The sequence below is a fragment of the Tachysurus fulvidraco genome, chromosome 2, assembly GCF_022655615.1.
Source record: "Tachysurus fulvidraco isolate hzauxx_2018 chromosome 2, HZAU_PFXX_2.0, whole genome shotgun sequence".
NCBI lineage: Eukaryota > Metazoa > Chordata > Actinopteri > Siluriformes > Bagridae > Tachysurus > Tachysurus fulvidraco.
In genome coordinates this window covers 2,432,759-2,455,278 of record NC_062519.1, presented here as the reverse complement: position 1 = coordinate 2,455,278, position 22,520 = coordinate 2,432,759, and the positions used below count along the sequence as shown (strand labels likewise).

At 44.6% G+C, this 22,520-nt stretch overlaps 1 protein-coding gene across 2 annotated transcripts in view; it reads left to right on the top strand.

The window, feature by feature from the left end:
* Window positions 1-22,520, top strand: part of LOC113657243 (calmodulin-binding transcription activator 1-like) — a 255,734-nt gene that overhangs the window by 137,000 nt on the left and 96,214 nt on the right. For both annotated transcript variants that reach the window (XM_027168903.2, XM_027168904.2), the window contains exon 4: window positions 16,287-16,422. In XM_027168903.2, the coding sequence (XP_027024704.2) occupies window positions 16,287-16,422 (136 nt within the window). The remainder of the gene's footprint in view (window positions 1-16,286; window positions 16,423-22,520) is intronic.

The window sequence follows — 22,520 nt, the reverse complement described above, 5'->3', positions numbered from 1 at the left end:
GGACAGGTGTAAATGCATGTGGTTGTTCGAGCCACATACGTCAGCGCTATACTCCTCCCAAACGGAAGTACGTCACTCGCAGGTGACTCGCGAGTCGCGCATCGCGCCAGAAACAAACATGTTTTCCCACCAGCGCTGCTCTGATCTTTCACCCAGGCATCTAATCGGGTCTTAAAATGCACTGCTGCTGCCAGCGAAAATGCAGCAAACAGTAAATGCTGTGTTTTGAAATGAGGTAAAATATATTAGCATTTTGGGCGGGAGCAGAAAGATCGGATCGATATCTGATTCGCCGAGACGTGTTTATGTGGCCTGATGTAAATGGGACAGTTTTAACAAATCAGATAGATATCGGATCAGAGACAACACACAAAGTGACCGGGTGCAAAAAGGCCCTTCAGTGTAACTCGTGTGAAAGGTTATTGCCCATGCTGTGAGCGGACATGTTGATCACTCGAGTTGAATGTCAAGAATATCGAGCAACAACGAGCCAAAAACAGCCACAGAACACTCTCTGGATGCAGAGAAGTCAGTGCTATGATGATTAAAGACATCACCTGCGATGACGTGACAGCGATAAAGCTTTGCACTTTACATTTCTTCCAGCAAAGTTCTCAGTGATATTAAACTAAAGACATATTAAATATATCATTGTATAGCATTTTTTAAATCCAGTCGACTCCGAGGTAACAAATTTTGGTCTCTTGTGTGCACGATGTGATTATTCCGAGCCATACTGAGGTTATGTCCTTCAAATAAACTTATGACCATTAAATATTCGTTTGTGTCCAGACTGTGTTTAAAAATCCTGCTAATACACTGGTCCTGTCTCATATCGATCCCCTTTTTATCATGATTAATGGAAGCGCTCTAACCGGTTCTAGTTACTACCATATAACTAACCAGTAATCCAGATTTAATAACGATCGGTGATGAGAAGTAAAGCTGAACATCGCCTTAAACTTATTTACTAACAAAACTGGGCAGAAACATCATCATAACTTGGTAAGCTCTGGCATGAACAAAATAAGGTCAAATTATCAGAGCTTTTTAATAGCTGCTGCTTCTCATAGACTTATATAGAACACAAACAGCAATGACTGTATCACCTGAGAGAGAGAGAGAGAGAGAGAGAGAGAGAGAGAGAGAGAGAGATGAGAGAGAGAGATGAGAGAGATGAGAGAGAGAGAGAGAGAGAGAGAGAGAGAGAGAGAGATGAGAAAGAGAGAGAGAGAGAGAGAGAGAGAGAGAAAGAGATGAGAGAGAGAGAAAGAGAGAGAGAGATGAGAGGGAAAGAGAGAGATGAGAGAGATGAAAGAGAGGAAGAGATGAGAGAGAAAAAGAGATGAGAGACAGATGAGAGGGAAAGAGAGAGAGATGAGAGGGAAAGAGAGAGGCGGGCAGAGAGAGAGGTATTTGTTGAAGAGTAGAGCCGAGAAAGATATGAGAGAGAGAGAAAGAGAGAGAGAGATGAGAGGGAAAGAGAGAGATGAGAGAGATGAAAGAGAGGAAGAGATGAGAGAGAAAAAGAGATGAGAGACAGATGAGAGGGAAAGAGAGAGAGATGAGAGAGAGATAAGAGAGAGAGATGAGAGAGAGAGATAAGAGAGAGAAAGATGAGAGAGAAAGAGAGATGAGATAGAAAGAGAGATGTGAGAGAGAGAGATGAGAGAGAAAGAGAGATGAAAGAGAGAGAGAGAGAGAGAGAGAGAGAGAGAGAGAGAGAGAGAAACCGGCCCAAACTGATATAAATTACAACAGTTATGGTCTATATGTTTCAATTGAATGTGCTTGTAATGATAAATTATTTTAGTTCCAGTGCCCATAGAGGACTTGAGCGGTGTCTGTGTGCTGGGGACATTAGAACAATTGCAGCTGTTAGTGAGGCTGCATCCATTAGTCAATAAATTAAGGAGTAATTACAATCATTTCTGCTGCTGTGGCTCTATCTGGAGAACCTCGCACAGGTGGAATAGAAACGTGTTGAGAAGAAGAAGGAGGAGGAAGAACAGGGAGGCGTCTCTGACTCAGGTTTGCCCTCGGCGCCTATGGACGAGGCTGCTTCTGAAGGGCTCCTATTGCTTATTTTGTATTTTGTAATCCAGTCTTTCTGACGCTGTGCTATCGATTAGTTTGTCCTGCTCTGATTTCTCTGACATTAATCTGTACATCTGTGATGTAATCGATGACACGAACCAGATGGTTTTATTACAATCTTTTTCATACGAGCATGAAGCCAAGGCTACCTTCATTCTGTCTACAGAATGAGATGTACAGTTGTACAACTCCACTGATTCTATTCATAGCTCAGCTATCGATTGATTTGTAAAAGCAGAGCTTGTCTTCTAACACCCACCCACCCCCAACGCTTCTCCCAGATTCGAGCCCCAGGTATAAACCACACCTGCATTAGTCGAATCCCCAGGCAGTGCTGAGACAGATTCGAGAGAAGGAGAGGGGATGGCCTTCGTCTCCGAGAAGTCTGCTGCCTTATTATGTATGACAACACGGCTGCTCCGTAACGCAACACTCAGTCACAGGCGCCGAATCACACTGAGTAAACATTCCACATCCCGGCTCTAAAGCATGGACCTGCGTACAGATACGTTAGCTCTCTCTCTCTCTCTCTCTCTCTCTCTCTCTCTCTCTCTCTCTCTCTCTCTCTCTCTCCGTAACACCACATCAGGCTCGGCATACCCGATCAGGAGCACTGTTGGAGACACTGTAGACTGACACTGAGGGGGGAAAAAGCAGCGAAGGAATCGAGGCTCGGGGCTCGATTAGCTCATAACCTCTTTAAAATGTGTTTAATCGAGTCAGGTGTAATATCAGAGTGAGTATTAGGTTATTAATTATAAATCGAGCACATCTGATTAATTCAGAACAAAACGCATCACATTTAATACCCGATGTAATAAATTACATAGGACAATCACTTCAGAACAGTATTTTGTGATTATAAAGAGCTGATCCTCTAATATTAGTTATCCATTCCTTTTATCCATGTAATGTTGTGGAATGTCCACTAAACAGTCACTTCCTGTTTTCATTTGCACCGTCGCAGCAGTAAACGTTCGCTCCCTCGCCAGCCTCTGCTTAATAAGACAAAAAAAATGTCCCTGCCAATAAGCTGTTGCTATAGAAACGCAGTATTAGAAAGAGCATTTTAATAGAAAACCCCATTATTCATTCATTCATTCATCTTCTATCGCTTATCCGAACTTCTCGGGTCGCGGGGGGCCTGTGCCTATCTCAGGCGTCATCGGGCATCGAGGCAGGATACACCCTGGACGGAGTGCCAACCCATCACAGGGCACACACACACACTCTCATTCACTCACACACACTACGGACAATTTCCCAGAGATGCCAATCAACCTACCATGCATGTCTTTGGACCGGGGGAGGAAACCGGAGTACCCGGAGGAAACCCCCGAGGCACGGGGAGAACATGCAAACTCCACACACACAAGGCGGAGGCGGGAATCGAACCCCCAACCCTGGAGGTGTGAGGCAAACATGCTAACCACTAAGCCACCGCGCCCCCTAGAAAACCCCATTAATGTCAGTAAATAAACTGAAGCCTTTTTAACCGATCAGAATTAAGAAGTCAGCAGCTCACATGTGTTCGTAAAGTGAATTAAAGAGCAGCTAAAACACACGTGTGCAGTGTTGTAATGTAACGGAGTACAAATACTTCGTTACCGTACTGAAGTAGAAATGTCACTTTGTATCTGTACTTTACTTCACTATTTACATTTATGACAACTTTCACTTTTACTCCACTACATTTCCTAGATAAAATGTACACTTCTACTCCGTTATATTTCCACTAAACATCTTCGTTACTCGTTACTACAAAATAAAATCAGAAGAAATGTGTGTGAGTGTAATAAGGGATGTTTGGTGAATCACCGCTCCTAGATTGTATCACGCACGTCCGCGCGCTCTATTTCAGCGTAATGTTGCCAAAAGGAGGCGCACAACTGAAGCACAACTGAAACCGCCGCCATGGAAGCACCTGGAGGACCTGCGGACTGGAGGACCTCCCGTCACCGTAGACGACCACCCTGACGATAGCGGTGAACTCGGTGAACAGGGTGAAGAAGATAACGTTATACACATGTGGCCGTATTTGCAAGAAATGATTCTGTACATTGGAACGAAAGATTCTTCCTACCGGATGAAGTGAATCTTATGCCTACGGAAAATCTGAAATTTTAGTTTTTATTTTTATTTCAAATACTTAAGTACATGAGGGGGGCCACGGTGGCTTAGTGGTTAGCACGTTCGCCTTACATTAGCACATTCGATTCCCGCCTCCGCCTTGTGTGTGTGGAGTTTGCATGTTCTCCCCGTGCCTCGGGGGTTTCCTCCGGGTACTCCGGTTTCCTCCCCCGGTCCAAAGACATGCATGGTAGGTTGATTGGCATCTCTGGAAAATTGTCCGTAGTGTGTCAGTGTGTGAGTGAATGAGAGTGTGTGTGTGTCCTGTGATGGGTTGGCACTCCGTCCAGGGTGTATCCTGCCTCGATGCCCGATGACGCCTGAGATAGGCACAGGCTCCCCGTGACCCGAGAAGTTCGGATAAGCGGTAGAAGATGAATGAATGAATGAGAGAGAGTGAGTACTTAAGTACAGTAAATATCAGATACTTTAAGACTTTTACTTGAGTAATATTCTAAAAGGTGACTTTCACGTCTACCGAAGTCTTTTTCTAGTACGATACTTGTACTTTTACTCGAGTATTGCTTTCTAGTACTTTATACAACACCGCGCGTGTGAGACTTCCATCATGCTGAACAACTTTTTATCGTGCATTCGGAACATTACGCTTAATCTGCTAACATTTAATAACATATTAAATTATTGTTAGCTGCAGCATTCGCATGTAAAGGGACAGAAATAGACCAGAAAAAAAAAGCAGCAGTGGACTGAAGACGGAGGTGACTGTCGTCTTCTCTGCCTCGCATTCTATTAACCCTGCAGGTCACCTTCACTGACACATACACGCTCTCCACTCCCCCAGAACCTCATCAAGTCATGCAAATGAGTTTGTTTTAAACACTCGCATCCCATCAGTCCCTCCTAGCTCAGACACACACACACACACACACACACACACACACACACACACACACACACACACACACACACACACACGGCTCCATGAAACTCCACAGCACAAACAACTGTATTTATTCCCAAGAGCAGCCAAAAGCACTACGCATAACTTTACCAACTTTTAACTGGGACTCTTTGAATCACGGATAACAGGAAGCGTAAGCAAATGATTCCTCTAAAGTTTTGATAAAATCCACAATAGGTTCGGACAGAAGCGGCCTGTCCTTGTGAGGATATTACGCTATAATGCAATATTTATTAATGAAGCGTGATCTTAATAGCGTGTTGCCCCAGCTAAAACATCCAGGAAGCAACACTAACGAGAGACCACGAGTGGAAGGTGTCATTGGCTTAACGAGGGATGTAAATCTGACACCGCTGGACAAAAAGCGGTGGCTTTACGGGGCCGCAGTTTCCTCATACACACACAGTGGTAGCAATAAAGAGACAAAAAAGACGGATTGTTTTTCGTCCTGCTGTCAACCGAAAGGCCGTCTTGTGTCAAGGTTTTGCTTGATGTTTGTTTTTTAACCCGCCGGTTGCGGCGCGTTGGCCATCGTGAAGGTAAAATGGGATGTTTATAAGCTTTGGCATCAGAGCAGGTAGACAACCTTGTGCCGTGAGCACTGTGGAAACCCCTGCAGTGTCCACCTGGATGGTGGAGTGATCATCTACAGGCAGAACCTAAATAAACATCTCATGTTTGCTACTAACACTGATTGTGTAAAGTGCTCCATGTTCTCACTTGTGCTCGAGTATACAGTACGTGAGCGGAGTATCGCATCACATCGCTGCTGATATCTGATTGGTCAGATGTTCTACTCTACATTATGTTTGTAGTCTGGCCAGACCACAGCAGTCTGCGTTACATCCACGTCACTTTTAATCTGCCTAAAAATAAAAGTAGCTCAACGCACCATGCGGCAGGTTTTCTTCTTTGTATAAGACACACTGTAGGTCTTCGAAACGCTATCTGTACGTCCGAGCGGTCTAATCCAAGCCAGTCCACAAAGTAGATATCCTTCCCAGGATGTGTCAGGAAGCACTAATCTGGCTCACCGCCATCTGTCTGAGAAGATGAGCCATGAAGAGTGGAGGAGGAGGAGGAAGAGGATGAACGAATCTAGAGATGGCTCCCACTGGGCGGGGAAATGGAGGCAGGAAATGGGGGTCAAAAGGATCAGAAGCAGAGGCGACCACAGGGAAGGTGGAGTGGTCATTGATATTCAGTATTTCTGCTGGCAGCAGCGTTGGCAGAGGGGCTTATGGGATGGGAAGCGGAGGAATCGGCTCGCTGCTGATGCAGTATTTATCGGCATGCACGCTTCACGACGACCTTCTGACCCTCGATGTCAGGACCATACGTTACAGAGGACAGCGACTCTCTCCGTCTCCTCCTCTCCTTCCCCGCCTCGCCGTCTGTTTTTTCTCTTCATCCGATAAGTCAGGGTTGGTCAATATTAGCTTTGTGTAGTGGCTCTCAGTTCCAGGTCGCTGCTAACGTAACCTAGACCTTTCCACACATCTCTGTGCCTGTCGTGTCATTTTTGACACGAGGAAAAGGAAGATGAGGGTAAACAAAAGTGTGAGCGATACTCCACGCTGCTATGACTAAACAGCGGCCAGCGGTGTGTCGTATAGACGAGTCACCCCCCAACTGGAGCGTGAGAACTCGTATCTGTCATATATCCCTGAGGTTTACTGCAGGAATAAAGAGGATATGTCAGGGATTTGCTTAAGGACGCTCTCCATCTCAGAGGCATGTGTCATCCTAAAGCTCCTGTTTATTCCCGTCAGCTGTTCATCAAACGATCCACTACCAGCTCAGTCGCCACACACATCCTCTCCACCCTGACGCAGCAGAGACGATGTCTTTTTATTCTGACTACAATTACTTTTACTAACATATTGACCACCGCGATACATTTAATGGCGTCCGGTAGTTATTAGTCCGGGTCTATTTTTACTATCCCAGAGTTCCGTCGGACCTTCTGATGATCATGGCACAGTGAGATTTTGTAAGATCTCTGCCTAAAGAGAGCAATTTACAGTTACTGTGATATTTTGATGTGGAAGTAAAAATACAAACAACTACTAAAAGAAAGTCTTGCTCGTCGACATTGCGTGACTTTGCTTCTTTCTTTTTTCTTTCTTTTGTCCACTTCTTCATCTCCTCCCATGGTGTAGACATGTGGAGCGGGTCGATATCAGGCCCAGTGGCCACACTGTGTGCCGGGTCAGTGGGCCGGAGAGGCACGCCACTGCACAATGATGAATGAGAGCCGATCCATCGGATTCCTCGGGCAGTGCCGCTGGCACACAACGTGCACCGCTGGCTACAGGTCTGCCACACACACACTTTACTGTCTCTCTGGAGTGAGGGCAAAACCGCTGACACAAACCTGTAGCAGAGAAAACACTCGACTTTCGTAAAGTCGAAGCAGGATAAAAGTGTGAATCTTCGACGTCGATGACTCAGGTTTCACGGACACACGTATAAAACCTAAGCTTCCTGTTTACAGCCAACTATACGGCTCCACACGGATGAACGAGAGTCCAATTTCTAGGGCTGTGCCGACAGTGCGACCCAGACACGCCGTCTTTTTCTCTCCCTTTTGTTTTTCCTTCGGGAAAGACAAAGGAACAAACTGCTGAGACAAACAGCACAGTCAGATAAATCGGCTAGTCAAGGCCCGCGCTCTTAAAGCCACCGAGCTGCCACTGCTGGGCCCTTGAGCAAAGCCCTCAACCCTCCCTGCTCCAGGGGTGATGTATCATAGCTTCCCCTGCACTCTGACCCCAACCTCCCCAGTTGGGGTATGTGAAGAAAAGTATTGTGATGTAATGTATATGTGATGTAATGTATATGTGGCGATATTAAAGGCTTCTTCTATAAAGTGGAGAAGAGATGAAACCGGAGGTTGTTCAAGGAGAGGAACTTTGGAGAGGTGGAAGGAGAGTCGGGGGAAGAATGAAGAGAAGAAGAGAGGAGAGTAAAACTGCCAGGAGAGGAGAGAAAGAGAGAGGAAGCATCTGAGAGGGATCAAATCGACAAACATCCAAGGCCCCCTTGTATCATTTCAAAGATTAATCTAATTTTATTGCAATCAGCTCTTGGGTTTTGCTGCCTGTCTCTTGCATGACCATCAACGCCAGTCTCACGGTTTGGTCTCCCCCGGGCCCCCGGATGTTTCGCTTTGCGGTTATTAACCTGAACGGTGAGCGCATCTGAGACCAGGTTAATAAGCTGCTGTCTTCTCCTCACTCTTTGTCGAGAGAACAATGTTGTCAGGCTTCCAGAAATTGCCAATTTACAACAGAGATGGAAATGGAAGGCAAGGCGCTCGTCGGTGGAACGCTTTTTATAGCCGGGTGCTCCGGCGGAGCCTCGTTCTCCCCGAGCCTTTTAATGATGGATATGAAATTACAGAGGTGTGAGACAGGGATGAGACGAGAATGGGAATGGACCGAGCCTACGCTGAGCCGAGGCGAGGCGAGGAGCCGGAGAGGCAGGCAGAAGGGAGAACATACTGTGCTGTATTTAGACAGGGTTTTAAATAGGGCAGAGTCAGAGGCCACAGGCAATGACTGGTCTAGCTTCTGAGACACATAAAGGCTGAACAGGGTGGAGGGGAAAAAGCTGATTTGATGAAACATCAAGTTTAAAATAGGACTAAATGGGGATTGTTCTCATCACACACAGTTGGAGGGGGGGGGGACTGTTAAAATATTGCATATGATTAAGCTGTCATAAAAAGCTGGTTTTTAAGGAGATGTCCCGGTGCATTCCAGTGGCGTGACACATTAGACAAGGAAGCAACTCCATCTCATCTCAGCAAGAATCCTGATCCAATACAACAAAACACTGAAGATCTGCTCACTTTCAAAGACCACCGTCTCGTCCTTTAATACCCTGCAGTCCTGCAAGAAATTCATTTGACTCCCTGTGGGTGTGGTGAAAGATGGAGGAGGAGGGAGAAAGAAATACCTTATGTATTGTGTGTGTGTGTGTGTGTGTGTGTGTGTGTGTGTGTGTGTGTGTGTGTGTGTGTGTGTGTGTGTGTGTGTGAGTGTCTGTGTGTGTCTGTGTGTGTGTGTATGTCTGTGTGTGTGTGTGTGTGTCTGTGTGTGTTTGTGTGTATCTCTGTGTATGTATGTGTATGTATGTTTGTGTGTGTGTGTGTGTGTGTATGTTTGTGTGTGTGTGTGTGTGTATGTTTGTGTGTGTGTATGTGTGTGTGTGTGTGTGTGTGTGTGTATGTTTGTGTGTGTGTGTCTGTGTGTCTGTTTGTGTGTGTGTATGTGTGTATGTTTGTGTGTGTCTGTGTGTATGTGTGTGTGTATGTTTGTGTGTGTATGTGTCTGTGTGTATGTTTGTGTGTGTGTCTGTGTATGTGTGTATGTGTCTGTGTGTGTGTGTGTGTGTCTGTGTGTATGTTTGTGTGTGTGTCTGTGTGTATGTTTGTGTGTGTCTGTGTGTATGTTTGTGTGTATGTGTGTATGTGTGTGTGTGTGTGTGTGTGTGTGTGTGTGTGTGTGTGTGTGTGTGTGTGTGTGTGTGTGTCTGTGTATGTGTGTATGTATGTGTGTGTGTGTGTTCAGACGACCTCAGCACTGATACTCTGATGTATTCACGTCACAACCACCACTTCTTCAAACGGCTTGATTAAACCTGGCCATCAGTCCCACACACATTGTGCCCTTCTAAAACAGATGAGATAACCGAACACCAGAATGAACTCTTCCTCCTCTCTTTCTCACACACATCCTCTCTCACAACCTCTGGAAAAACCCCAGACTTTAGTTGTTTTTGTACCTGTAGTCAACACTCATAAACGCTCTTTTGAGTTCCCTAAACTTTGCAAACTATTTTTTTCTTTCTGACTAGAAGTAAACAATTTATTTATTACAGTTTTGTTTTTCTTTATCTCCTAAATAGGACGTTTCGGAACCCGAAGGCAAACTAAACACTAATACCTAAAAATAAAATATTCAAAGCACACGAGAACGTCGACTCGTCTCCGGGTAGCGAAGGCAACGATGACTCCGTCTCATGAGTCGTGTTTGTGCTGCCTGTTTCTGACTCACACACAGCACAACATAACAACACAAAGTTCAGGCTTTCCATTACGGCCCGCAGCGTGACTCCGGACGCCACCGTCGTGCCTGACCTCAGGGGTGCAGATCCATAAAATGAGACTCAAATCCACCAGTCGGGGCAACTTGCCTATGCGATTACTCGACTCCAGAATCCAAAGCCTTCACGAGTCAGCTGTGCCCGGGTTAGCACGCGCTCGGAAGAATAGCTAAAAGTGTTGTGTGTTTTAAAGTCACCTGTGGTCACCTTATTGATCCCTGGCAGCACGGTCGCTCTCTGCTTTCGGGAGATAAGACGCTACAATCTCGCTGCCCGCCTTCCAGGCTAACTGACACACACAACCTCGACTTGCGCCGTGGTAGCAACAGAACACAGCCTTTATTTATAAACCCTCTGTGGGGTCCTTCATCCCGATAAGCTCTGCAGGGACAGCGGGTTGATTGTTTGTAGAAAACCCAAAACGGCAGAAAGCCTTAGCCAAAAATAAATAAATAACTAAATAAAATAACAAACGCTAACCTAAGCTAACCTAGCATGCTCACTCGATCAAGCAGAGGCACAAACGTACGCTCACCTCCTTTACCTGTGGAAAGGGTTTACACGTCGTGTACCGATCGAACGTCTCATGAATGATGAATCGGGACGTGTCACGTGTGGCGTATAACGTTAGCGCGCAAGGTGAGAACCTGTTCTGGAGACGACTGGGTATTTACATTTAAAGTACTTCCTGTCAAGGCATATGATAGGGAGCATAGTCTGATAAAACACCCTGACAACAATGAACTCCCGTCTTCCATCATCAGCCATCTGCTGACAGGACAGATCAAGTCACACTGTGTGTGTGTGTGTGTGTGTGTGTGTATGTGTGTGTGTGTGTGTGTGTGTGTGTGTTCCAAGCCGGCCCAGCCCTTGTCCTCACACTAATGGGGTGATTGATTGATGTGTAAGATTGATGACATTGAAGCAGAGTACATAAGGATATTTGTTGTACTTGTCACTTTTATTAAAAGGTGAAAACGCAGACGCGTCGTCTGGACAGAGGGGCGTGGCGGTCGGCCCCGGAAGAAAAACGTTTTTCTGACACCTTTTGGGAAAAATCATCTCTAAAAACCAGCGCCGATGTTACTCCAAATAGTTTCTAGGACTATTTGTTGCAAATAGACTGACCTTGATACTGGATCTGTTTCTGCTTGTAATTTGGCTTCTTTTCACCCTGGAGACTTGATGAAAGCTGCACACACACACACACACACACACACACACACACGGAATCAGCACAAAGACCCAAGAAACTACTGCTCACTAAAAATCACCATGGCGATGGAATAATAACACACACCACAGTGCTGTCTAATTCTGCATTCTGATTGGTCAGGAGGCATCGATTGCTTTTCTAAAAGGTTTACACAAATTCGCTTGTTCTAACAGAAATAATGGGATGGAAAGGTTGTTTATTCCAGAAAGTAACATGTCTTTCTTTAATATATAATGGTATACAGTTGGCAGCTGGATGTGGTATAATTATTGATTATACTGATTATTTTCCTGTAACAGCATGACACTGTACTGGTTAATTCCTATCAGGACCTAATGTGTATATTATACAAACAGAAACAGGGCTGTCAGGTGTCACGCATTGAGAGTGACAGTCACGCATGTCGGTCTTTTCTCACGCTCTCCCGCCACATATCGTATTTCTCATGCAGAAAAACTTTTTGACTGTTTATCATATATTTAATGAGCCGCAGCACCCAAAACGTATCAGTCCGCACCGCTTTGTGTATGGAACCGGGCAGGAATCACGCGCGTCTCCCCTGGAGTTCTTAGTGGAGCCTGACACTTATCAGCCAATCAAAAAAAGAGGCTACACAACAGCCAATCAGAAAATAGCACTATTGTATCTGGGTAAGATTTAACGCAACAACCAATGAAAAAAAACATATTCATTAGAGAGGGTATTTTCGATGGTCGGTTTGAACAAAACCTCAACATGAAACTCCTCGTCTCTGGACGGGACATTGTCCTCAATCAGGACCCTAAACATGGCTGTTCTTGTGCTGAACTGTTCTATATGGGAGCAACATTACACATGATAAAGGGGTCCAAAAAGGCAACCAACACTTACAATAAACACCTCCAGTCATAATCTCTCTCACTCTCTATCTATCTATCTCTCTCTCACACACACACACGCGCACACACACACACACACACACACACACACACACACACACACACACACACACACACACACACACACAAAAATTAATAAATGGAAATTAAACAAATACTTTGTATTTGGTTAAATCGTGGTCAGTGATCCTTACCAAACAACAACTCTCCCATTATAATTTTTTTTTTTTGGCAGGGGGGGGGGGGGGTGGAGGAGATGTCACGCTTGCCTGTCTTCAAAACTTGAGAGCCGCGAATTCCGATGTTCTCTGTATAAATATATGGTTTATGTTTATGGTGCCCTTAAAAACTCTTAAAATGTTTTTTTCTTCAGATCTTGACTATTTTCAGTCCCTCAAGAATCTAAATGTTTAAAAGACCTTAAATCGTTTACAAGCTTGAACACAAAAGTAGGAAATGTCCTTGTGGAAAAATGTGAAAGTAAAGAATGAGACACCGTCAGAAAGGTCGAGCTCATCAGCGCCCCCTGTAACTTCTTCCTGCTCTCATCCTGTGTTCCAGCTTCTGTTTAAAAAAAATAAAAAATAAAAAAAGACTAATTATTCACATCATTTATGATATTTTACAGCGTCATAAATTCTTCCACAAATAAAAAGCCGTTTCGCTCAGTGTGGAATTATTTTTATCTCCACGGGATCGTAAATCCATTCCACTTTATTTCTTCTTCTTCTTTCTTTTCTACTTTTTTTTCTAACGGCTTTAAATCTTAAATATTTTATTTTGACCATTTCCTAAACTTATATATATAAGTTACAGCATCACTAGAGTAGATTATTACGAGACATCTATCAAAAAATCCCTATAAAAGAAAATTACTAGAGTGAAAGTGAGTGAATGTGATTGTAAAAGTCAATCAAGTGTAAAAGTGTAAAAGTTTTAAGAAGTTTTACTAAACATTTTGCTCTATGGAACCTAAACGTTAACTAAAAGCCGATCGGAACCATGTGGACGTGTCAGATCTTATAACGAGTGATGGAAAGGAGTCATTTCACTTCCTGTGGAGCTGAAGGAACCACACGGATCATACTGACTGATATTCGGTCTTAGTTCAGATGTTCCTGATGCTCATATAACAGGATATTTCTCAAGTCTGTACAGTAAGCGTGTCATATTCACGTCTTAACACCGTCGGCGTCTGATGATCTACTCTGAATTTTATTACCTTACCTTATTAAACACGGTTAAGATCCCAGGAGAATCATTACGAGCCACCTTCCTCCTGCTCTTCGTAACAAAAGAAACGATCGACCGTTTCTCCACAAAGTAACAAGTTCATCATCACCATAGCGGTTAAATTAGTAGCTTTTAATATCACATAATGTGCAGGGATTCTATCAGCGGACCAGCCGATACACCGTAGCTCCGGAGGCGTACTTACTTAAGGATTATGTCGCCTTATGAATTAATTGCATAATTACAATACGGTGCCTGGATGTATTTTGCTTCTCAAGCGTGTCGATTCTAGGCTTTATATCTTCTTAATGCATTACGGAAACACTGCAAACCCATTCATAATTCATCACAGCACGCGCCCGGCCATTAAAAGCTACTTTAAAAGTTGTATTTACGAGATTTATATTGTAAACTAAACACGAGACATTCTGTAGATAAGAAGTTTGTCCCGTTAAGAAGGCACACTTCTGCCAGCACGGAATTATTCTCCATTAATTTGCAGAAACAGAAGGAGCCCTCTGTCATCCGCGTCCGATAACGAAGAGCTCTGTGTTTCTTTTCTTCCCATCCCACTCTCCATGTATAAATATGTATAATTCCGATAAGATTAATTGGATCGCTTACGTACACAGAGACGGAGGAGGGAGCAGGAGCCGAAGTCTCGCTCGCTCTCCGCTCTGAATATGCTCGGGGCACGCCTTACAAGACCCCAGCTAAAGTGCTCGATTTCTCTTTCTATTTCTGTTTCCTTTCTGGGGACTGACTGCCTTCAATTAAAAAATTACAATGTCTTCCCCACAGGTCCGAGGCCAAAGGAGCCGAGCGCACAGAGCTCGCTCCGTTAATGTATTAAATCTCCCTCCTCCAAACGTGCAGTACATCACACAGCTTCTGTTTAAACAGCAAGAAAGGGACGTGTTTAATAATAATAATAATAATAATAATAATAATAATAATAATAATAATAATAATAATAATAATAATAATAATAACTGTTTTTTAAAAAGCTTTAGAAATCAATATTAAAGTAAACGAATGACTAATGGACTGAAGGAATGAATAATTTTCTGTTAGAATTGACAATAAATAAATCAGTAGGTGACAGGTGAGTTAAAAAAAATCCTTTGACTAGTAAACATCGAAGGAGAAAGAGAGAGCGATGCGATAAACAGATCTTACTCTATAAAAGCTTGGCACAAAATGTTTCAGGAACTGTTTCTACAGGAGGTTTTTTGATTGTTGCATCAAAAAAAATATATATATTTTGTGAAATATGAATATGTGGTGGCTTAGTGGTTAGCACGTTTGCCTCACACCTCCAGGGTTGGGGGTTCGATTCCCGTCTCCACCTTGTGTGTGTGTGGAGTTTGCATGTTCTCCCCGTGCCTCAGGGGTTTCCTCCGGGTACTCCGGTTTCCTCCCCCGGTCCAAAGACATGCATGGTAGGTTGATTGGCATCTCTGGAAAATTGTCTGTAGTGTGTGAGTGTGTGAGTGAATGAGAGTGTGTGTGTCCTGTGATGGGCTGGCACTCCGTCCATGGTGTATCCTGCCTCGATGCCCGATGACGCCTGAGATAGACACAGGCTCCCCGTGACCCGAGAAGTTCGGATAAGCGGTAGAAGATGAATGAATGAATGAATGAATGAATATAAATATATTTTTTATGTGTACATTATTCTCCTTTTAATCTCCTACTAGTAAAGACACGATGACACGATGAAAATTTCGCTCGATGATGTGTTCATTTCTGTGATCATGATCATCTGAAATAAATTGAATGTAATATTTGATAAATATTGTTAAAAACATTAGTGGAACCCGGCGTCCTTCTTCTGCACCAGTTCCTCAATCCAGCTCCAGTTAAAGCATCTCTGATGGGCAGCGGAGTCACCACATCAAAAAACAGAGAAAAAGAGGAGAGAAAAAAAGCATTGGCTTTAGAAGAATGCCATAAAACAGTGAAGGAGAGGGCTAGTAATAAACTCTCAATACAAATGGGAATCGATGTGGCAGATAAAGAGGCCCAATGGAGACATTAATGTGTGTAATACAGAGGTCTGGAGAACAGTCCATCATTCCTGCTTATGCCACTGATAAACACTTATGAGAGAAATGCGCTGTTCATTCCCCATAACCGCCCCGAACGACTGCGCGTGAGGTCGATGATGTCATAAAACGCGAAAATGGGTTTCGTAGATCGAGCGTTTATTTTAGCAGAGAAAGGTCACAAATTTTAATGTCGCATCATATGAGGGAAGGCAGAGGCATTGTGTTGTGACTGAAAAGGAACATTTCATCCTGAGAAGGGACAAATTTACACTGTTATGTAGTGTTTATATAGTGTTCGTTTGTGCTAGCGTGTCCCTTTATTGTGAATCGTCCCTATAAATCACAAGACGAAACGGGCGGAGCCTGTTCTGGGATGAATAGACCCCTCCCTAAATGAGAGGGCACAAAGTGTATGATGAGAATGGTAAATGATGTGAATAATCATACTTGAGTTGAGCTACACATTCACAACATCTCAGCACAGCTGGTGCGACGTGTTAGACTGTGCTCATCACCACCAGCTTCACAACATCAACTGAGGCAGCAAAAGGAATGTTCTCCATCACTCGAGTACCAAAGATCTGGTGGATTTTCCTTCTATTTATAACTCTAACTCTTTCTCTCTCTCCCTCCCTCTTCATTTTCAGGCCACAAAATGGGTCTATGATCCTGTACAACAGGAAGAAAGTAAAGTACAGGAAAGACGGCTACTGCTGGAAGAAGAGGAAAGATGGCAAGACCACGCGGGAGGATCACATGAAGCTAAAAGTACAGGGAGTCGAGGTATGAGAGTGGGAGCAGGGGCATCAACATGCTCTACACACACACACACACACACACACACACACACACACACACACACACACACACACACACACAAAGCCTCCTAAGCTAAATAATTCATCTCTAGCATCCAACTTCCATATCAGACCAAACAGCACTGCCTCAGATTCCAGTTTCTGCTGGTTACAAGCTAGCAGATATGAAGCAATCCTGCCATCTGAAACCTTCCTCGGTTCCTGTGGTGTTCCGCTCTTCATTTAATACCCCCCCCCCCCACCTTAGCCCGAGCAGCACAACACTTCCTCCAGCTCTGATCATTATTATAGAGCCGCCGTAACACTCCCAAAAGCCTGTATCGAATTCTGTGACTGGGAAGCGGAGGGGAGGAGGAACTCCATTCATTAGCAGGAGAAATTAAAGAAAAGTGTAGAAGTTTTTATCTGCTCCTGCTTTAACCTAATGCTAGTGAATACGAGTGTGGGAGAAGAACGTTTGTCTGCGTGTCACAGTGAAACACGGTGTCCCGGACCGCCTGCGTTTGTTAACGAGCTAGAAGATCTAAGACAACAGCGTCCTCCAGCTCATGCTTTACCTGGCGAGTGAGAAAGAATAAACTCGTCGTACCGTACTGGTTTAAATGGGAAATATTTCACCACTAATACTGTATTACAGCGTTTGTATCCAATTCAGTTCAAATTGATTTGTATTGCGCTTTTAACAGTGGACATGTATGTTTGGGAACAGTCGCACAAGCAGCTCAATTTCTCCCCCTAACTACAGCAAAAGCAAACAATAATGTTAACAATAAATCTAACCTCATTAACTCCACCTATAGGACAGGTGAGAGCTTTGTAACGGGGAACATCGAGCCGTGCGTTACCGTTATCTGGTTTTAAACGGTGCCTGTGCGTCTCAGCACGCGGCTTGCGTATTACATATGACTTCATGGAAACGTCTGAAATGAAAACCAATAACGAAACAAGTTTTTACTTTTTTAATCCATAGATATTTCACATCACACTTTACTTCTCGCGCCGTTATTTCCGAATAAGAAATCGTTTCCACCGCGGTTAAGATAGATAGAAGAAAAACTGGGGCATAGAAGCCTTTATTATCACCACATATACATTACAGCACAGTGGAATTCTTTTCTTCACATACCCCAACTAAGGAGGTTGGGGTCAGAGTGCAGGGGCAGCTATAATACAGTGCCCCTGGAGCAGGGAGGGTTGAGGGCCTTGCTCAAGGGCCCAGCAATGGCAGCTTGGCTGTGCTGGGGCTTGAGCCCCCCGATCAACAACCCAGAGACTTAACCAGTTGAGCCACCACTGCCCCAAGTTACTTTGTGTAGGTAAGAAAATAAAAGAAATAAATACGGTTAGGAAGCTTTGGTTAAACTTTCTTCTTTTGCCGCCGTTAAGGTTTTTAACATCATCTTTCGCTTTTTTGGCATCAAAGGGCATGAAATGACATCCAGCTCATGAAAGATCACGTTTTGCCAATCGACCAAACCTGACGTGTTTTACTGCATCACGTCTGACAGGCAGTCCGCAGCTCGGCTCCAACCTGCTCCTTCATTTCTCCTGATATTTGCAGCGTTACCGAGTGCACAGGAAACCTTCGTTTTTTTCCTGAGAAATGTGACCTGATTAAGGGTTTGTTCCACCTGGACCTCCTTAAACGGTAGAAGGGCAGCCGTGGTGCTTTTGTGTGATTCTTGCCGTGCGTCTGTGTACTTTTTCATCAGCGTTTGAGAGGCACACGTGGAAACACACAGCCGAGGACTCACGTACGTGCTCATGTTTTAATTCCGAGGTCTAAAAGCAGGCTTCAGAACATAATGGTGTCTATTTGAGGAACTCAGATGTGTTTGAATGAAGAACCTTTGTGACATTTAGTTCCCAAACCGACCAGAATTGGACATTAGGAATGTTTTGGGATGTGTCTCAGGAATGGCTTCTTGTAGGTTTTAAGGCTAGGAAAGAGGTTTCTATCATTCAGAAAGTTCAACAGGAAACAGGTGTTGGTAGTGGTGTTTGTGGTGGTGGTTTCGGTGGTGGTAGTGGTGTTGGTGTCTGTGTCGGTAGTGGTGAGGATGTTGGTAGTGGTGTTTCTGGTGGTGGTGGTGGTTTCGATGGTGGTAGTGGTGGTGGTGTTGGTGGTGTTGGTAGTGGTGATGTTTGTGGTGATGTTGGTAGTGGTGTTGGTGGTGGTGTTGGTGTTGGTGGTGATGTAGGTGTTGGTAGTGGTAGTGGTGTTGATGGTGGTGTCAGTTGTGGTAGTGGTGGTGGTGTTGGTAGTGGTGGTGGTGGTGGTGTTGGTGTTGGTAGTGGTGTTGGTGGTGTAGGTGTTGGTAGTGGTGCTGGTGCTGGCGGTGGTGGTGGAGGTGTTGGTGGTGGTGTAGGTGTTGGTAGTGGTGTTGGAGTTGGTAGTGGTGTTGGTGGTGATGTTGGAGGTGTTGGTGTTGGAAGTGGTGGTGGTGGTGATGTTGACTTTGGTGGTGGTGTCGGTGATGGTAGTGGTGGTGGTGATGGTAGTGGTGGTGGTATTGGTAGTGGTGGGGATGTTAGGAGTGGTGTTGGTGTTGGTAGTGGTGGTGGTGGTGGTTTTGGCATTGGTAGTGGTGTTGGAAGTGGTGGTGGTGGTGGTGGTGATGATGTTGGTTTTGGTGGTGTTGTTTGTTGTGGTGGGGGTGTTGGTTGTGGTGGTGGTGTTGATTTCGGTGTTGGTAGTGGTGTTGGTGGTGGTGTCTGTTGATAGTGGTGGTGGTGGTGGTGGTGTAAGTGTTGGTAGTGGTCTTGGTGTTGGTAGTGGTGGTGGTGGTGATGTCGATGTTGGTAGTGGTGTTGGTGGTGGTGTCTGTTGATAGTGGTGGTGATGTTGGTGTTGGTGTCGGTGTTAGTGGTGGTGTCTGTTGATAGTGGTGGGGGTGGTGATGTTGGTGGTGGTGTCGGTAGTGGTGTTGGTGTCTGTTGATAGTGGTGGTGATGTTGGTGTTGGTGGTGGTGTCTCTTGATAGTGGTGGGGGTGGTGATGTTAGTGTTGGTGGTGGTGTTGGTGTCAGTAGTGGTGGTGGTGGTGTCTATTAATAGTGGTGATGGTGGTGATGTTGGTGTTGGTGGTGGTGTCTGTTGATAGTGGTGGTGATGGTGATGTTGGTTTTGGTGTCGGTGTTAGTGGTGGTGTCTGTTGATAGTGGTGATGGTGATGATGTTGGTGGTGGTGTCTGTTGATAGTGGTGATGGTGATGATGTTGGTGGTGGTGGTGGTGGTGTCGGTAGTGGTGTTGGTGGTGGTGTCGGTGTTAGTGGTGGTGTCTGTTGATAGTGGTGATGGTGATGATGTTGGTGTTGGTGGTGGTGTCTGTTGATAGTGGTGGGGGTGGTGATGTTGGTGTAGGTAGTGATGGTGGTGGTGCTGTTAGTGTTGGTGGTGGTGGTGGTGGTGGTGGTGGTGCTGTTAGTGTTCTATGATCCCATCACACAAGTACAGAAACATTAGAGGACATTTTTCCTGTCTTTAATCAGCTTTAAATGGTTTGCTCTTTCTTTAAAGGACTAAAACACATTAGTGATCTGTGAGCTGTTCTGCTTGTAGAGACAGACACTCTGCTCCCGTCCGTCTGAACCCAGACGTGGAGAGAAGGAAAGAAAGACCAGCTGAAATTAATACAGTAGATGAGTATAAAGCATCGTGTTCACAGCGTTTATTGACCTCTGCCGTTGTTTACTAGGAGGCTGATTGAAGCGTGAAGAGAAACGAAGCAGCCGAGACTCTTTCATGATGACCTTCACCCCCTTCTTCGGTCCTGCGCCCTCTAATATCCATTTTCTCTATTTGATCACAGAAATAGCTTTGTTATTTCACATCTCCTTTAGCAGACTCTCTGGAAGTGCTGGCGTCACAACGGTCGCCATGGAAGCCGTAGTCAAAGTAACAGGAGCAGCAAATTTATTAAGGATTTTTGCAATTAATACAGATAACGTTTAGATAATTCCACAGTCAGAAATCTGGCGTTACAGACAGAAAAGGGTCGTCCTGTTAGATTTATCCACGTACAGACTGTCTCTAATCGTCCTCATGTCCATCTGCTGCACAGACAAAAAGAGCAGACACGATGGAATGCGTCCTAACGTTAAACAATACAGTGGGTGCCATTACTTTTCCCTCATCACGCCCGGTCTTGTGTGTCGCAAAATCTACTGCCCAAGAACATGCGCTCAACAACACGGCTGAGAAAAAGTTGTGATCTCACGCGCATCTTGACCCACCGGCGTGCGAGAGCGAGTGTGTGATAGATGCGTCTTAGCCGTGTGAGCCGCTTCGGTCGCCTGGAGACTCGTCCACTAAACCAACAGGAATAAATCAAGCCCATTATCACAGGCGCTAACGGCTAGAGCGGAGGGGAGAAGCAAAGAAAGAGATGTGTGTGTGTGTGAGAGAGAGAGAGAGAGAGAGAGAGAGAGAGAGAGAGAGAGAGAGAGAGAGAGAGAGATAGATAGATAGATAGATAGATAGATAGATAGATAGATAGATAGATAGATAGATAGATAGATGGATGGATGGATAGATAGATAGATAGATAGATAGATAGATAGATAGATAGATAGATAGATAGATAGATAGATAGATAGAGTGTGTGTGTCAGGTGTGAGAGAGAGAGAGAGAGAGAGAGAGAGAGAGAGAGAGAGAGACAGAGAGAGAGAGAGAGAGAGAGAGAGAGAATATGGGAATTCCCTGAGTAAGGAGAGGAGGCAGAGGAGAAAGAGAGAGAGAGAGAGAGAGAGAGAGAGAGAGAGAGAGAGAGAGAGAGAGAGAGAGAGAGAGAGAGACATGGGAATGCCCAGGGAGAGGATGAGGGGGCTGGCAGGAAGGAGGAGACAGATACTAGAGAATGAGGGAGAGAGGGAGGAAGAGATTATGAATAAAATAGAGATAGAGAGAACACGAGACAGAGAAGGGAACGAGATATGGAGGGAGAACATAAGAGAGATAGACAAAGTGGCAGACAGAGAAAGCAAGAGGTAGTTGGAGAGAGAGACAGGGAGAAAAACTATAAGACAAATAGGGAGAAAGCAAGAGAGAGAGAGAGAGAGAGAGAGAGAGATGGGGAACAAGGGAATACTCAACAACAAAGCGAGAGAGAAGGGCAGAGAAAAACTCAATGAGGATAGAAGAGAGAGAAATAAAGAGAGGGGGAAAAGAGTGAGAGCAAGAGAGAGAGAGATTCATCACTCTTCAGTTTTCAGTCATCTACACAGAAGCCTCTTTTCTCCACACTGACCTTGTCTCTGAAATTAGAGACAAAAGTGATGAAAAGAGGGGAAAAAAAAACGATGACACAAACATTGTGAAAATGAACAGAAAAAAATAAACAGCGATGAATTCAGAGATCTTCTGTCAGTACCAGAGGGTCTCAGGTGGGAGCGGAGGAACGTGCTGAGGAATTTATCCCTTCGTCATTTCGTCTGAAGTGGACCTTCTCCTACCTAATCTCTCTCCATCAGCAGCTTCCGAACGTGAAACACACAGCAGACAGGAGCTCGAAGATCCCCGAGAAATAAGAAGCAGCTCCCTCAGGCCAGATAAAGTGAGAGCGAGGTGCGAGAGAAGCGAGAGAACAGACAAGTGGACGGATTAATATCCAGAGCTGACGGAAAAAAAAAAATCCCAGACCTGAGCGTAAAAAAGAAACGTAACCCAGCGGCCGTCGGCTTATGTTTGTCGTTTGCTGTGTTTATTCACACCGTCGCGTGTTTTTTTTTTTTTTTTTTCTTGTTCTTTTCTCCATTTTTTTCCCCCTCCCTCCTCTTTCTTCCCCTCTCGTATTCACCCCCGGCGTTTCCTGGGTATGAAATGAAATATTATCCGTTTGTCAGATCTAATACTGGGCAAGAAAAAGCCAAACAACAGAAATGAAACACAGTTTTGGGCTAAGTGTAAAAAATCGAAAACAAAAAAATTCACACCGGGGATTTTCAGAATTTCGTTTACTATCTTATTTGTTTGTTTGTTTGTTTGTTTGTTTAATGGCTGAAAACCAAAACACGCACATGTCCACCATTATACCAGGTCCTTTTTGTTTGTTTGTTTGTTTG